Below are 17,113 nucleotides of genomic sequence, written 5' to 3' on the forward strand. Positions count from 1 at the left end.
ACCTGTATGCTCTCGTTGACTGGACCTCGCTTCATATTCGTCGCCAAACCCACTGCCTCCAGGTCATCTATAAGTCTTTGCTAGGTAAAGCTCCGCCTTATCTCAGCTCACTGGTCACCATAGCAGCACCCACCCGTAGCACGCGCTCCAGCAGGTATATTTCACTTGTCGTCCCCAAAGCCAACTCCCCCTTTGGCCGCCTCTCCTTCCAGTTCTCTGCTGCCAATGACTGGAACGAATTGCAAAAATCACTGAAGCTGGAGTCTTATATTTCCCTCACTAACTTTAAGCATCAGCTGTCAGAGCAGTTTACCACCATTGCACCTGTACACAGCCCATCTGTAAATAGCCCACCCAACTACCTCATCCCCATATTGTTTTTTTTGCTCCTTTGCACCCCAGTATCTCATCTTGCACGTTCATCTTCTGCACATCTATCACTCCAGTGTTTAATTGCTAAATTGTAATTATTTCGCCACTATGGCATATTTATTGCCTTACCTCCCTCATCTTACTACATTTGCACACACTGTATATAGATTTTTCTATTGTGTTACTGACTGTACTTTTGTTTATCCCATGTGTAACTCTGTGTTGTTTGTGTCGTACTGCTTTGCTTTATCTTGGCCAGGTCGCAGTTGGAAATGAGAACTTGTTCTCAAATGGCCTTCATGGTTACATAAAGGTGAAATAAAAACTCAAATTAAAAAATATGAGAAAACGTATTAATTTCATATGTCAGCAGAGCAGGTAGGCTGTGGATTCGGCTGTATAGGCTAGTAGCGGTTGCTCAATGTTACCTTTCACGTCTCTGAAGAAAGAGACGCTTTGATAGTGCAAAGTCTATCTATTAAAGCGTATTGCCATATTCAGCTGAAAAACATTTTACCCCTTCATTCTGATAGAAAGACAATGCTATGTGCAAAGCGAGACTCTATTTGTTGATACTATTCTAAAGAAGGTTGCCTCTTTCTGAGGGCATTCTGTTTTGTCACCAATTCTTCCGTCTTTCTCACTGTACACCTGCGCCCAGGAGCAGAATTCTTCCGCCCATTTGAGGCTTGATGGAGGATCCCATTGGTCCCTGGTGGTGCCTATGCTGGGGTGACGTCACAGTTGTCCCTGCAGTGTGAATGAATCAAGCAGCTTGTATGATCCACATCAAAAGAGCACGGCGAAATCTCGCACGCATGGACAATATTCCAGGATAATAAAAAATACCGGACTTTAAAGGGACAGCTAGATCTACAGAAGGGTTCATACCCTGTTTCTATTTGACATATTCTACATTTCTCACTAAAAGACGGGAGCTTCAGCCCACCTTGTTGAGCGTGTATATGTGTGTGTTTATTCCCGGTTCTGGATCACAATGATGCAAAGTGCTGCTGTTCTACCAACAGAGAGTCCTGTGAAGGGTGTACCCGAGATACTCGGAGTGCCAATGCAACGTAAGGCTTTCCACTTCCTTGTCTATATTGATTATATCATACGGAAATTGGCAGCCGAGCTCTGAAATGCTGCAGGGCACTGCTGTAGAAAAAATATGTAGCGTTTAATTAAACTGGGTTGAGGGACAGACAAGCCAGGCTAAAGAAGGCAGTGATATTATTCTACTGGATCATATATTTTCATATTATTATACTTACTCATATAACGTGTGTTTCATATTATTCTTTGAAGTGAGGGTATTATGCATTTCATTTTGATCTTCTGGTCCTCATGTGGAATTTTGTGGAATGCTGTATGGATAGAGATTCTTTATCACATGTAGCCTATGTCTTGTTTAAAGTGTGCGTTTGTACTGCTCGTAATGTTGTCTCCAACCCCCAGCCTTATGCACGAGTTGTACATGCTGGTTTTAAACTATTAGAACCCATGAGCATATATAGGCCTAGGTTGGGACATGTGTATAATAGTATAACACTCATCAAGGCATAAACACTTTATGTTTGTACATTTTTTTWAATTATACAGGAATATTCATATTCCCTACCTCGAGCGCATTTTGTTATTCTATTCCCTCGAGCTGTATGAGAAGTTTGCTTCTGGTCAGAGATGAGACAGCTGTTTATTTGTCTGGCCATGGACGAGAGATCAGACGCTCTCATCACCTACTCTCCATACCCTACCAGTTTGACTGACAGCTATTACTGAGTCGTATCGAAATTATCCAGGCTATGTATGCGTATGCTTTGATGTTTCTGCTATAGCTGTGTTATTGTACAATTGTAGGCTACATAATTGTACAATTATGTTAGTCTTATTATTGTTTGACACATAGGGTGTAGGCTATATTACACGTATAGATTGTGATATGATATTATAGCCTACTTAAACAAGTAGTTTTAATTTTAATTTTTAAAATGACAAACGTGGAATATTTCACTACATTGTGTGTGCGGTAAATACTTTACCTCAACATCAAAGCAAATAATTGCTCATTATCTTCGCATCTGCTCTTTAACTCAGTTTTGTTCATCTACGCTATATAATCTGATCCTGCAATCAAGATGGAACTGGGTTGGATACATTCCTGACCTAATTATTCATATGCGAGCCACGGAAATGTATAGATAGACCTACTCTATTACCTCTAATGTTGCTTTTAATCCACAATGAAATACTATATAGTTTACATCACAGATCCAAACGAGTTGTTGCTTCTTTCAGCGCAGGAGAGTATATTTTTGTTCAAAATCTAGCATCATTTATCATTTAACCCATTTAAAAGTGTCTTGAATTGACCTTCATTTAGGCTACCTTATTGGTAAAGGCAGTGAACCATAATGTTTAATGCACAAAGTGAAACAATGCAGAATTGTGAAATAGAATTGGTTTAACCTATAAAACTATATGTTAGTGGTGTATGCTCTTTAATTTTGTAAATCGAAGGAGATTGTGTAAAGATTGTATAAAGATTGTATAAAGATTGTGTTAAGATTGTATAAAGATTGTATAAAGATTGTGTTAAGATCTTGCCACTCAACCCCCTTGGTGCATACATGCAGGATTTAATACCGCATTACTCTGGGAATAAAAGCAATTTAGTATTATGTATCTAAACATTATTATCATGATTCATATGGCTGTTAGCATGCTCTTATGAATATGGGTAATTATTCTAAACCGTTTGGATACAAGAAACGTTTAGGCCCCAAGAAAAATAAGATTATTTTCTGAATAGAGTTTACAGTCTGCTTGCTTTGAAGTGTAGGTCATGCAATCTACAAAACATATGAGCTATAGGCCTATGAGCTCAATGTGGCCTGTGAGCTCTATAGGCTATGTGCTTGTTCCCTATAAGACCCACAGTTATTCCGATATTGTAGCTAATAAGTAAGTTGGGTGATATGAAACACTGTTTTTTAGTCCTGTTAAAAAACACAATTATCCTCTGCTAATCGAAATACAGTAAAACAGGATGATATATTTATGTTGTAGGAGATGCAGTAACTGAGAAAAGGAAGCGTATAGGATCACATTTGATTAGATTTGAGGACCCCTCTTGAGGAGGCTCACAAGAGATCTTAAGTGGTATGATCGTGTGAGTTACAAGTTATGCAGAAAGAGAGGGGGGGGTGGGGGGGTGAAGGGGCTATTAGACATCGAACGTGAATACGGCCAAGATTGGCCCTCGTGCTATCCTTTCAGTATCATCACTTACACCAAAGCATAATGCATAACGCTCCAAAAATAAGGGTATTTCTTTAATATTTTGTGGATGTAAAATACACCTAACTTTCATTTAAGTTTTGTAAAAAGTCTTAAAAAGCCATGTACTCCATAGTTATCTCATTTGATTGTGAAGTTGATTGGGAAACACCTGGTATGCCGATGTCTGTACAGGCTAATGCCACATCGCAATAGTACAATTAAAGAAATGGAGCTTTGCAGCATCTCAAAATGCAACTCCTGTACATTGTATAGGCTACCGTATCACCTTCATAAGTGTATTGTAAAATCAACCCTCTATTTGTGCATGCTTAGCTTAGGCCTTGTGTATAAATGTTGTTGATTGAGCAGCCCTCCAGAAACTATACATAAAAATGTAAATGTTTTACTCTTCAAAAATGTCTCCCAACGTAGGCTACAGTATGAAGATGCACATGTAGGCCTACTGTATTGTAATTGTTTTGAAATGTTGTCATGACCTCCACAGCGCACATTTAAACAGCTTGGTATGGGTGTGATTAGATTACTGATTAGGCAGTATGAGTTAAACAACTATTTATTTAAAACAACAATTAGCTTGGCAAAGCCTAATTGCAGACATACTGTAGATACAGTACAAATATTAAACTGCTCGAGCACAAAAAAAATCACCTGGCCAATTATTTTGTGCACAAAACGGTGCTTATTGCATCCGTTTTCATGAGTTTGAGGGGTCAGTTTCAATTTCGATCTCTTCATGCCCTCACCCGCTATTCTAAGATAGTGAAAAGGTAATTTAGTCTACCATGAGAAGCCTCTCTTCATCTGGCCATTGTTCACATGCGGTACCATTTTACTGACGACAACGGAGATTGAGGGAAATTATTCCCGAAGTTTCATTTTCTGAAATGAAAAAAAAGAAGATGGCTATAATAATAATAATAACAATACTATTAATATGTATTATTCTATCACATTATAATATATATATATATATTTATAAATATAAAAATAACTCTGGTTATTTCCTTTTGCATAGACTATTCACATTAATAGCGACACTGTGCTGGTGTTACGATGTTGATGGTGATAATAGTGCATTGTTTTTAACACTATAAGGCCGAGGTTATTGCTCCTTCTTATAGCCCAGTTTTTATCTTTCACGTTGTTTATGACTATTAGTATTTATTATATATATTTACTACTTGGTTTCGAATCAGTCGGCTTATCCAATCAAATCCACTTCAAAGCTAAATATTGTGGCACTGGCACAGGCCTTTGATAAACCTAAGTCGAATGAGTGGCATGATGATACAATTTACTCTGTCAGACCATATTTGTTTTCAAATATGGGTCACAATGATGAGGAATTAGGCTACATTACCGATTTTGTTTAACATAATTTTAGCCGGCTCTGATCTTTAAAACCTGCAGGGGAAATGCTCACCTTGTCTCCTTGCACTATTCCACCACCAATATTTTATCTTAACTCATGGTGTGTGTTCTCTCTTTCTCTCCCTATAGAAATCCCCCAGTGTGCGGGCTGTAGTCAACACATCCTCGACAAGTTCATCCTGAAGGTGCTGGACCGCCACTGGCACTCCAAGTGCCTCAAGTGCGCAGACTGTCAAGCGTTGCTGGCAGACAAGTGTTTCTCGCGGGCAGGAAATGTGTACTGCAAAGAGGACTTCTTCAAGTGAGTTCCACTTCTTCATCTTAAAACATTCACCTATCTTGTTTGAATGGGAATTTTGAGAATTTGATTGCTGCAAGCTAAGTGACATTACATTGTAGAAGTGATTTACTTGAATATTTGTGAGCTCAAAAATGGCAATAAAATTGCACTGATTTTGAATTGTAAAATCTGTGACATGATCAGAGTGGTCTGTATTGCATGTTGCTTTTGAGGAAAGATTTGGTGAGGACTAGGTTTGACTTCACTTATCATACAGGACTAGTGCTAGTGAGGATTTTCCTCTTTACATAGTTTACTTTCATAATATATTGATGTGAGATAATGGATGTTATAAAACAGGCTTGTGTCAATACTTAGTGACAGGACCAACACAATGAGGTTAATCAAGCTGAACATCCTACAACATCCTCCTGCCTTTCTGTCCTTGTTGAATACTTATGTTGGATAAGACAGAACACATAACACTCAAACTTTCAACTCCAAAGACACTCTATATACTAATTAAATTAATTACTGATCTACCAGCCTTAGCTGGACACACACAACAGCAACTTGAATTTCTTCTCATCCCTCTTTCTCTCTCTTTTGCTTCCATCTTTTTAAGATTGAATTTCTGAGGCATTAAAGAAGTAAATTAAGTTAGACTTTTATCCAAAACAGGATCAGTACTGTCTTTTACTAAATCATGTTTGAGAGGTTTTAATGTCAGAAGCTTCAATGAGACCTAAAAAGCTTGCGAGTCAGAGAGTGGAGATTAACTTTATTAGTCGGCCCTGGGGACAATAGGGGCGGTTTTTGCTGTTAAAACTGCAGTGATGCTGTGTGTGCACTATGGGGATGCTACCGGAGACAGGGAGAGGAGTAGAGATGATGGGGCTGAGGCCTGGGCTGGAAACTGGAGTAGAGTGCAGGATTTCCTAGCAGTAATGAAGAAACTTCTCCTTGGTCTAAAGGAAGGGTTTATTTTTCTGTATAGGCTTTGTGATTTACAGCCCCATCCCGAGTCAGTGCTTTATTGGTTCTCTGCAGCCTGTTTACTGTGCAGGGCTCTTTCTACTGGTTCTTATAGCTTCCACTTCCACTGCATTGATCCAGGCCATTCGTCAAGCTGAGGACAAGCCCACCACCAACACAAATACATTCCACCACTGATGCTTTGCCCCTCTACAACTAACCCAAGTAGTATTACAGATACTAGTATTACAGGTGGAAGTGGAGGTGAAAACTATGCGTGCTACGTTATAACTATGTTATAAGGCCATGTTATCTTCAGCCTCTGAACATTGGAGATGCATCCACCTGTTCTGTGTGGGGTTTGTGTATCTGATGGCAGGTGTGTGTGTGTGTGGTGTGTGTGTGTGTGTGTGTGTGTGTGTGTGTTGGTGTGTGTGTGTGTGTGTGTGTGTGTTGTGTGTGTGTGTGTGTGTGTGTGTGTGTGTGTTGGTGTGTTGTGTGTGTGTGTGTGTGTGTGTGTGTGTGTGTGTGTGTGTGTGTGTGTGTGTGTGTGTACTTGCAGGCGGTTTGGAACAAAGTGTGCGTCGTGCCAACAGGGGATCCCTCCGACCCAGGTGGTGCGGAAGGCCCAGGACTTTGTGTACCACCTGCACTGCTTCGCCTGCGTCATGTGCAGCCGGCAGCTGGCCACTGGGGATGAGTTCTACCTCATGGAGGATGGCAGGCTGGTGTGCAAGGAGGACTATGAAACAGCCAAACAGAATGGTAGGTTTCTGACTGGGCCATTCTACTAGTTCTATGGCCAATCGGCCATCAAACACCATCCAAATATTTTGAAAGAATAATTCAGTCTTATCTCCCTGGTTGATAAACTGTTATATTCAGAACCTCTTCAGGAAATTGACTTGAATAAACTATCTAGAGCTGGTGTGATGCTCTGAGTAATGGGTCCAGCAGGGTCCAACAGGGGAGCTGTGGAGAGTGGTGCAGGAGTTAGCAGCCCATTCAAAAGCATTCAGACAGGGAGTTCAGCAGACAGCAAGGTGCAATTAACTCCTTTATGTACAATAATACTGAAGCATTGAGGAATCACAAGAGACAGTGGGATAGTGAAGCGACAGAATCATCATAAACCCAGCCGGATGGGGTCCCAGTGTCTCTCAGTGTCTCTCAGTGTCCTGCTTGGGCATTAAATCTCCAGTTGCTGTGACCTTTTATGGATCTGATACTGAAAGCTCTGCCTATGTATTTATGGAAATTTCCAWGGCCCACTGATTGATTATGTTAAGTGATGCAATGCACTTTTACGGTGGGTCCCCAATAACTCCCTTCTTCTGGCATTCCCCAGGGAGATTTATATCCCCTACAGATAGAGTGGGACAGTTTCAGAAGGGTATTGACTTGCCACTCAGTCCATCCAAGCCTATATGATGTTTTCGAAAGCGAAAGCCACAAGTTGATTTCAATTTTAAAAAATGCAAATATTGCAAACAATATTCTTCCAGAAGATATTCTTTAATTCTTGCACATCTTTCTCAGATGATTCAGAGGCAGGGGCAAAGCGACCACGGACCACCATCACAGCCAAACAGTTGGAGACCCTTAAAATTGCCTACAAGAACTCTCCCAAGCCAGCGCGCCACGTCCGCGAGCAGCTCTCCTCAGAGACGGGACTGGACATGAGAGTAGTGCAGGTGTGTGCCTCAACAGGATCTTTAATTCCAAGCTGAGCAGTTGTCTAGTTTGGACTAGCTTAAGATAACATCCCAGTGATAATATGCAGATATATACATGAATTAGAAGTCAAATGTCTCTACTCCCACAATGGCAGGTGTGGTTCCAGAATCGTCGTGCGAAAGAGAAGCGTCTGAAGAAGGACGCAGGGCGGCACCGCTGGGGTCAGTTCTACAAAAGCGTCAAACGTAACCGAGGGGGCAACAAAGCAGAGAAGGAGAGTTCAACAGACGATGCGGGACTGAGTGACAGTGAGCTCAGCTTCAGAGGTCAGTATGGCTAACCCAACCCCAAACCTCCTTCACTTCACATCTTTCTCTCGCTTCTTCAACTCCTCCTCCTCTTCCTCTCTTTCTTTTCACACTTCTCCAATATGGAGCCTACACGAAAAGAGAAGCTTCTACTGTGCAAATTACATTTTAGACATCCCCATGTTTTTATGGTTGTTTGATGTTTGTGAGCCCGTTTTGGGGACTCATAAAAGTCTCAAGCCATTTTTAAAAGGAGGCCATTTTTACGAGAAATGAAAACCCCATAGCAGAAACTCTATAAAGTAGGTGAAGCTTTTAGTCAATTAGAGGGAAAGTGCTCTGGGGCATTGTTGTTATTGAAACAGCACTGGAGGGACTGCCGGAGACAAATATTTTGTATTGCACGCACAGACCCCCTTTGTTTGAGCTTAAGGTAAATCACAAGTCTTTCAACCTCTTACTAAGCGTTTGGAGAACACTACACACCCATGCCATTTACCTAGATGAAATCCAGATTATGTTGCCTCAATAAAAAGATTTCATAACGGCACTTAATTCTATTTAAAGATAAAAGCTGGARAATGTTGATATAGTTGATGACAGCACCATAGAAGTGTTAAAACCCTCCCTCCCTTCTCTCTGTAGATGACCAGATCCTGTCAGACCTGGGCCACACCAACGGCCTGTATGGGAGTGTGGGCGACGGGGGAGTGTTGAACGGAGGCTTCTCTCTGGACGCTGCTGGACAGCCCTATCATGACATTCGGACTGGCAGTCCATACGGCCTCCCCCAGTCGCCCTCGTCCATTGCCTCACTGCCCGGCCACACCCCGCTGCTCAACAACCTGGGCTTCACCATGGACAGCATCATGGCCCAGGGGGGGCAGGGAGGCGTGGGGCAGGCTCTCAGGTCCATGGCAGGAGGCCCCACCTCTGACCTCTCCACGGGAAGCAGCACGGGCTACCCAGACTTCCCCACCAGCCCTGCATCATGGCTGGACGAGATGGACCACTCCCAGTTCTGAGCTCCACCATGAACACAGCAGACTGACTGTGGAACAGAGACAGACGAAGCAGGCTTTTTACATTTCTATTTCCCTGAAACTGATATCGCTTGTTGTCCAATAATGGTTGTGGAAGTAGTAGGTATGCCGGACAGGCTACACTTCAGCTACCCTCCCACCACATTAGAGTAAAGGATGTGTGGAGACCCACCACTGACCTGAGCAGAGGCGCCACACAGAACAGAATGGCAGGACAAAACACTACTGAATGTTGAACTTACACTGTATTATCTTTTTTTATGGATAGATTTTATTCCATTCTCTAAAAAAACTGGATTTGACATTTCCAGCATGAGTTTCTGCATTGGGATGATGTTTGTCATTAAACCCTGAGGCAAGCCCAAACAGGCATCAGCAATGTTAGGGCCACAATCTAAATGGAATCCCTAAAAAAAGAAGCTTCCTGCATGCTTCTGAATGAGGAGGATCAATGTTCATATAAAAGCCTTTTACATTGGCAATGCACTTTACACTTCTCCTCTTTTGTACATGGACAGCAACAAACAGAAGAGAGATGAATGCACAATGCAACCCAGCAGTGTTTCATTTGAGAACTAGTTTCAAACAGCGACACAAGTCTAATTTTACAATGCAAAGTTTTTTTTTAATGTAATGCTGAAACTAGCAGCACTGGGTTTTTAGGAATTACTAGATGTTGGTCTATACAGTGTGGGAGCCACAGAGTATTCTGTATATGTGAGGGGGAAGTCGCTTTCTTCAAACCCATTCTCTTCTGTAATGTAGGTTCTCTTGTTCTTCTCTGTGAATTATCTGTAGTCCTGGGGGTACACTTTTGTCAGTATTTATTTCTCTGTTGTTCTTACTCCAAGAATATGCTCTCTGCTAGAAGTCGTCATGACCCAATGACTGTAGGATAGAAAGAAGTGCAAAGGCAACCCAACAACAATGTGGAAATTCACATTTGATATCCTCTTTTATTGGTGCAGCTGACAACATGGGGAATCTTAACTCATTATGACAGATACAGGAACAGAACAATCATTTTACTAAATGTTTCATTAATGCAGTATATTTATTTATATGAGAAAACACACACCAACCTAATCTTGACTGAGGAACATTCACTGTTAATGCTGAAAAGTCATAAACAGCCATCCTGGCTCCAGTATCTTTGGCTGCTTAGAAGCTACTCTTCTCTGTCAACAGATGTAATATCACCCATCAATGTATACTGAACAAAAAAATAAATGCAACGTGTTGGTCCCATGTTTCATGAGCTGAATTTAAAAATCCCAGAAATGTTCCATATGCGCAAAAACCTTATTTCTCTCAAATTTTGTGCACACATTTGTTTATATCCCTGTTAGTGAGCATATTTCCTTTGCCAATATAATTGATCCACCTGAAATATCAAGAAGCTGATTAAACAGCACGATCATTACACAGGTGCACCTTGTACTGGGGACAATAAAAGGCCACTCTAAAATGTGCAGTTTTGTCACACAACACAATTCCTGAAGTTTTGAGGGAGTGTGCAATTGGCATTCTGACTGCAAGAATGTCCAACAGAGCTGATGCCAGATAATTGAATGTTAATTTCTCTACCATAAGCCACCTCCATTGTCATTTTAGAGAATTTGGCAGTACGTCCAACCGCAGACCACGTGTAACCACGCCAGCCCAGGACCTCAACATCTGTCTTCTTTACCATCAGGATTGTTTGGCTCCCAAGTGGGTGGGTCTATGCCCTCCCAGGCCCACCCATGGCTGCGCCCCTGCCTAGTCATGTTAAATCCATAGATTAGGGCATCATTTATTTATTTAAATTGACTGATATCCTTCTATGAACTGTAACTCAGTAAAATCTTCGAAATTGTTGCATGTTACGTTTATATTTTTGTTCAGTATAAATACATGCAAAAGGGATTATCAAACGTAATACTTAGAGACAGTGGAAAACAGCTGATGGCCTGATTGTCATGGTATCATGAATATGCTGTTGTGTCATGTGTCATGTATCTTAGGACCCGCACTGGGTGAGATGAGAGAGGTTTTACAAAATCTCAGTCTTGTGTGATGGTGTTGGTTTCAAGACTTTCATGTTGTTTCTAAAGATTTACGACGAGAATAAGTGTACAAGGGGACAGAACAATTCCTGTAAAAAAATCTCTCAAAATCTCAATGTCTGCTAATTTATATTTCTTTCCGTGTCAATTGCCAAATGTTGAACCAGCTGAAAAGAGCATACATTATGCCAACCAGAAAGCAAACAAAAAAAAACATGCAAATATATACACACACCAATATACTTTTTGTTCAATCTGTTGCCTCAGAACTTTGCGTCTTAATTGTTGTAAATTTTGTACAGTTTCAAAAGGTGTTGACAGTCTTGTTTCATGAGCGCTATTTATTGCCATGTGTCTTTAAAAAAGATGAAACAGATAGCACTGAAACTATTCATATATGCCTTCTGTGCATTGATAGGAACTGTGTACAGAAATATCTATATGAGGAAATAAAGCTAAAATGTCTTTGGATTAAAGTGGGTGTATTTCTCTTTAATATTTACATGTATATTCTATCATAAAGCAGATAGCAGATGCAGTTAGAAGAGATTAGTCTTCAGACTGCAGAGGAAGAGGATGAGCAACAACTCAGCAGTGGGAAGGACCTAGCTATGGCCGGCCCACCACTAAAGAACCAGAAGAAAAGAGGAGGGACCATAGTTAGTGTTTCCTTCTCATAGGGAAAGGTGTGACAGACAAGCAAAGCAAGGGCCTGGGGATTGTTCACTCAATTTCTATAATTTGTCAATCTTGTTCTTACCTTGTAAGAACCATATGGGCCAGGAGTGACTGCAACCTATGATTCATATTTTATGACTTAGCTATGACCATGCACCAGAAGGTAAGGATAGCATCAATTATCTCAACCAGTGGTGTTTAACATCACTCACTTCAGAAGAGTAATCCCATAGGATTGTAGCTATGTGTTTATTGAAAATGTAGAGAACATTATTTTCACCATTATACACGTCCATATACAGGGCATTCAGAAAGTATTCAGACTCCTTGACTTTTTCCACATTTTGTAAAAATCCTCATCAATCTACACACAATACCCCATAATGACAAAGGGAAAACAGGTTTTATTTATTTTTGCAAATGTATAAAAAAACTAAAACAGAAATACCTTATTTACATACGTATTCAGACCCTTTGCTACGACACTCGAAATTGAGCTCAGATGCATCCTGTTTCCATTGATCATCCTTGAGATGTTTCTACAACTTGATTGGAGTCCACCTGTGGTAAATTTAATTTGTTGGACATGATTTGGAAAGGCACACACCTGTCTATATAAGGTCCCACAGTTGACAGTGCATGTCAGTGCAAAAACCAAGCCAAMAGGTCGAAGGAATTGTCCGTAGAGGTCCGAGACAGGATTGTGTCGAGACACAGATCTGGGGAAGGGTACCAAAACATTTCTGCAGCATTGAAGGTACCCAAGAACACAGTCTCCTCCATCATTGTTAAAAATTGAAGAAGTTTGGAACCACCAAGACTCTTCCTAGAGCTGGCCGCCCAGCTAAACTGAGCAACCGGGGGAGAAGGACCTTGGTCAGGGAGGTGACCAATAACCCAATGGTCCCTCTGACAGAGCTCCAGAGTTCCTCTTTGGAGATGGGAGAACCTTTCAGAAGGACACACATCTCTGCAGTACTCCACCAATCAGGCCTTTATGGTAGGGTGGCCAGACGGAAGCCACTCCTCAGTAAAAGGCACATAACAGCCCGCTTGGAGTTTGCTAAAAGGCACCTAAAGGACTCTCAGACCATGAGAAACAAGATTCTCTGGTCTGATGAAACCAAGATTGAACTCTCTCTACGGTAAAGCATGGTGGTGGCAGCATCATGCTGTGGGGATGTTTTTCAGCGGCAGGGACTGCGAGACTGATCAGGATCGAAGGAAAGATGAATGTAGCAAAATACAGAGGTCCTTGATGAAAACCTGCTCCAGAGTGCTCAGGACTTCAGACTGCGGTGAAGGTTCACCTTCCAACAGGACAACGACCCTAAACACACAGCCAAGACAACGCAGGAGTTGCTTCGGGACAAGTCTCCAAATGTTCTTGAGTGGCCCAACTAGAGCCCTGACTTGAACCCGATTGAAGATCTCTGGAGAGACCTGAAAATAGCTGTGCAGCGACCCTCCCCATCCAACCTGACAGAGCTTGAGAGGATCTGCAAAGAAGAATGGGAGAAACTCCCCAAATACAGGATTACCAAGCTTGTAGCATTTTGTTCTTTGTCATTATAGGGTATTGTGTATAGATTGATGAGGGAAGAAAAAACWATTTAATCCATTTTAGAATAAGGCCTTAAAGTAACAAATTGTGGAAAAAGTCAAGCGGTCTGAATACTTTCCAGAATGCACTGTATAATTTAGCTGTATGTATTTTTAGATATAGGCCTATTGTAAATGTGTATTATTGTTGCGTCACCATCTTCATTGCAAAGATAAATAAGTACAAACATAAGCTAAATTACAGAAATCTGGATTTTTTTATTTAACTAGGCAAGTCAGTTAAGAACAAATTCTTATTTACAATGACGGCCTACCCCAGCCAAAACCTAACCCAGACGACGCTGGACCAATTGTGCACCGCCCTATGGGACTCCCAATCATSGCCGGTAATACAGCCCAGGATCGAACCAGGGTCTGTAGTGACGCCTCTAGCACTGAGATGCAGTGCCTTAGACCACTGCGCCACTCGGGAGGAATGCAGACAGGCTCTATCTATCTGAGCTACTGTGTCCAACACACCACCACCTGTTATGTTGGGCACCAACTAACCAAAAAAGGTGTTAGGATTTTTTTTCAATGACATATTTTACAACAAAAAGAGGTATCAGGAAATACAGGCATGCACCACATTATTACAGAACAAAACAGCTCAATCAAGCCAGATGGTCTTGTAAGTTTTAAAGTAAAGCTTGCATTCATTTAATAAAAAGAGCATGAAAAGGTAGCGTAGTGGGATAATGTCTTACTGCTGTGTGTGAAGAATCCAATACATGAACTTGTATGTGGTACAAATCACATTGTGGAAGCACCTCCTCTAAGAGTATGAACTAGGCTGTTTGAGAAGGTTTGAATCCTAAGCAACCTGCCTACACATATAGTGTTTAGTACAATACCAACATAGCTATTGTAGTAGGTCAAAGCTGTGTGCTGTACAATCTTAGTAGAGCATGGGTGGGATAGGCATTGTGGTGCTCAAGTTAATTTCCTCTCTTTTTCAGCTTCAGACCAATGCCTATTCTCACTTAAAACACGTTTAAACAAAATATTCTTACTACTTTGGGTAAACTATCCCTTTAAGGATGAACTGATAATACATATCACATTCAAAGATGGAGATCCAGTTAGTAACCAATGGTGGGTGTTGGTTTTCGGTGTCTGCTAGTCCTTGGCCGGTAGTGTTTGTTTGCAAGCCCATATACACCACTCCCACCCATAGAAGAGACAAAACGGGGGCAGAAGCAGCACATCTGCTTAGCTGCTGCAAACACTGATCCCTCTGCTACTAAAGACCGCACCAGATTGCAGTTTTGCACAGTCAAATTTTTCCTTAATCCCTGCACTGTTAACTAATTGTAAACTGCTTTGTGAAATACGGATAAATATGCTTTGTGAAATACGGATAAATATGCTTTGTGGTCAGGCAAGATACACTCCTAAAAAAAGCAAAAAGGACTCTTCGGCTTTCCCCTTAGGAGAACCCTTTGAAGAACCCCTTTTGGTTCAAGGTCAAACCCTTTTGTGTTCCATGTAGAACCCTATCCACAGAGGGTTCTATATGGAACCAAAAAGGGTTATTCTATGGGGACAGCCGCAGAACCCTTTTTTCAAAAAGTGTAGAGATAGAGAGAAGCATTAAGTATGGCATAAATACAGGAGTGTATATTACATATCATAGTAAATTAACTGAATACGACAAGTCTCAATTTTAAGTTCCTTACAATTCCGCATTACTAAAACCCATGAGCTAAAGCAGTCTTGTTGGCTAGTCATCTGCAATATACTGGCTATAAATTCATAGTTAAATGGAAACAAATAGAATGTAAATATAACTCCTTAATAATTTATCCGTTATCCAGCCTTGTCAGTCATAGCATGTGTGTCCTATACTTAAGTATCATCAATTTGGTTGCGTTTTAGCTATTCCTGTTTCAGAACAAGCATGTCTGCATAAAARGCCACAAAACAAGCTGGTTTTATTCAGCCATTGATTAGACAAGCCATGGGCATTAATGGATAGCCTTTAATAGTGCTGCCTTACAAAGATAAACAGCGACAAAGACAGTTAGGATAATTTACACGGCACTTACAGCACTAGTATACAAATAAATCTGGGAAATTCCTGCACTGTTGCTTTTGCAAAGATGACAAACACAAGCACAAATGCCATTATCATCGATCTGAGGCTTTTATTACAAACTTCCTGAAGGTAACAATTCTATGTTCCTTCTGATGGAAAGAAATACATTAACATGTAAATAGATATTTGGTTCAGACTAAACTTAATCTTGGACATCAAGACAGGATATTTTTCTCCTAAAATTATGGTTTATTTTAATGTTGAGCAATGGCTGCCATGACAGACTGTAGCTTTAAAGGGTTTTGAGTCACAGAGAGGCCTTTCAATGACAACTTCAAGGTTGTTCTTCTGTTTGAAGTGAAATTAGGTTAGTTTCACTGGGTCATTATAGCAGAAATAGTGCATATATAATTAGACAGAGGGAGGGTCGTTAACAGGATATTGCCTTCAGTGCCTGCTGAGGTGTTGCATAAGAACATCCTGAGGAGAAGAACCATAGAGACACTTGAGTGTCTGTGGAGCAGCTTTGATCACTATCGCCTCGAGTAGCAGCAGACGCAATGCTTGTTAATCATGCACTAAACACACGGCTTGCAACAAGAGACTTATCGAGTCCTCTTGAAGATATTAGAGGGATGCATTTCAACAGCAGAGCTGAGATTTTGCTTACTGTTGAATTTCAAGCAATACTGTTCTGGGACTAGCGAGCGGATTGCATTAAGAATTGGCCAGTACAATGACATGCCACTGCTTTTAACCCCCAGACTGGGAGAGTAAGAGAGGAGAGGAAAGTGCTCCAGTTCATCTCTGTAACAAACCTTGGCCATCTGTCACTAATGGTGTTAGAGAACCATAGAAGCGACTTGTAAAAATGCATAAACGTTAAGTAAAGAAGGTTGAGCAATATGGGCTGCGATTTGAGAGGAGGCAGTGTCAAAAGTGAAAAGCTCAGAGAAAATGGAGGCCCATAATGGAACATAATGGGCTTAGTGCCACAGTTGTGCAGACATGCCCGGGGAGCATGCCGTCACCGACTACTACTCCAACCGATCAGGATTTAGGAAATTACTGGAAGATGGGCGAAACATCCTTTTGGAATATACCGACAGCATAATTCCTGGTTGTGTAGGGAATGCAAACAATGCTCTCTCTCTCTCGCTCTCTCTCTCTGTGATACCGCAACAGAGCAGACTGTCTGGGCTGGATCATCTCTGTTCTGTATGCTGGGGCCATGGTGATAGACAGCAGTCAGCCGCAGCAGGACTCTTTTTGGTGACTTATTTAATGCCTCGCGTTCAGAGGAGAGGATTACAGCATGTCCCCATTGTTTGTTCAAATGTGCATTAGCTTCTTTATCAAGCTGTGGTTAAGAGCTGAGATTCCAGATTTAGTATTCCTATCAGGTGGGAGGAGGGGTG

At 41.2% G+C, this 17,113-nt stretch overlaps 1 protein-coding gene across 1 annotated transcript; it reads left to right on the forward strand.

The window, feature by feature from the left end:
• The first annotated feature begins 1,168 nt into the window (after positions 1–1,168).
• LOC111975321 (LIM/homeobox protein Lhx4-like) lies at positions 1,169–11,853 on the forward strand. Its single transcript, XM_024003533.2, has 6 exons — positions 1,169–1,448; positions 5,176–5,347; positions 6,864–7,066; positions 7,841–7,995; positions 8,133–8,304; positions 8,932–11,853. The coding sequence occupies exons 1-6, from the start codon at positions 1,370–1,372 to the stop codon at positions 9,309–9,311; spliced, it is 1,161 nt and encodes a 386-aa protein (XP_023859301.1). The 5' UTR covers positions 1,169–1,369; the 3' UTR covers positions 9,312–11,853.
• Positions 11,854–17,113: the final 5,260 nt, after the last annotated feature.

The sequence above is a fragment of the Salvelinus sp. IW2-2015 genome, linkage group LG16, assembly GCF_002910315.2.
Source record: "Salvelinus sp. IW2-2015 linkage group LG16, ASM291031v2, whole genome shotgun sequence".
In the NCBI taxonomy this organism is placed as follows: domain Eukaryota; kingdom Metazoa; phylum Chordata; class Actinopteri; order Salmoniformes; family Salmonidae; genus Salvelinus; species Salvelinus sp. IW2-2015.

Coding starts and splice junctions, on each gene's coding strand:
- LOC111975321 (XM_024003533.2), top strand. CDS start 1,370: ATGATGCAAAGTGCTGCTGTTCTACCAACAGAGAGTCCTGTGAAGGGT. Junction 1,449..5,175: donor ACTCGGAGTGCCAATGCAAC/GTAAGGCTTTCC, acceptor CTCTCCCTATAG/AAATCCCCCAGTGTGCGGGC. Junction 8,305..8,931: donor CAGTGAGCTCAGCTTCAGAG/GTCAGTATGGCT, acceptor TTCTCTCTGTAG/ATGACCAGATCCTGTCAGAC.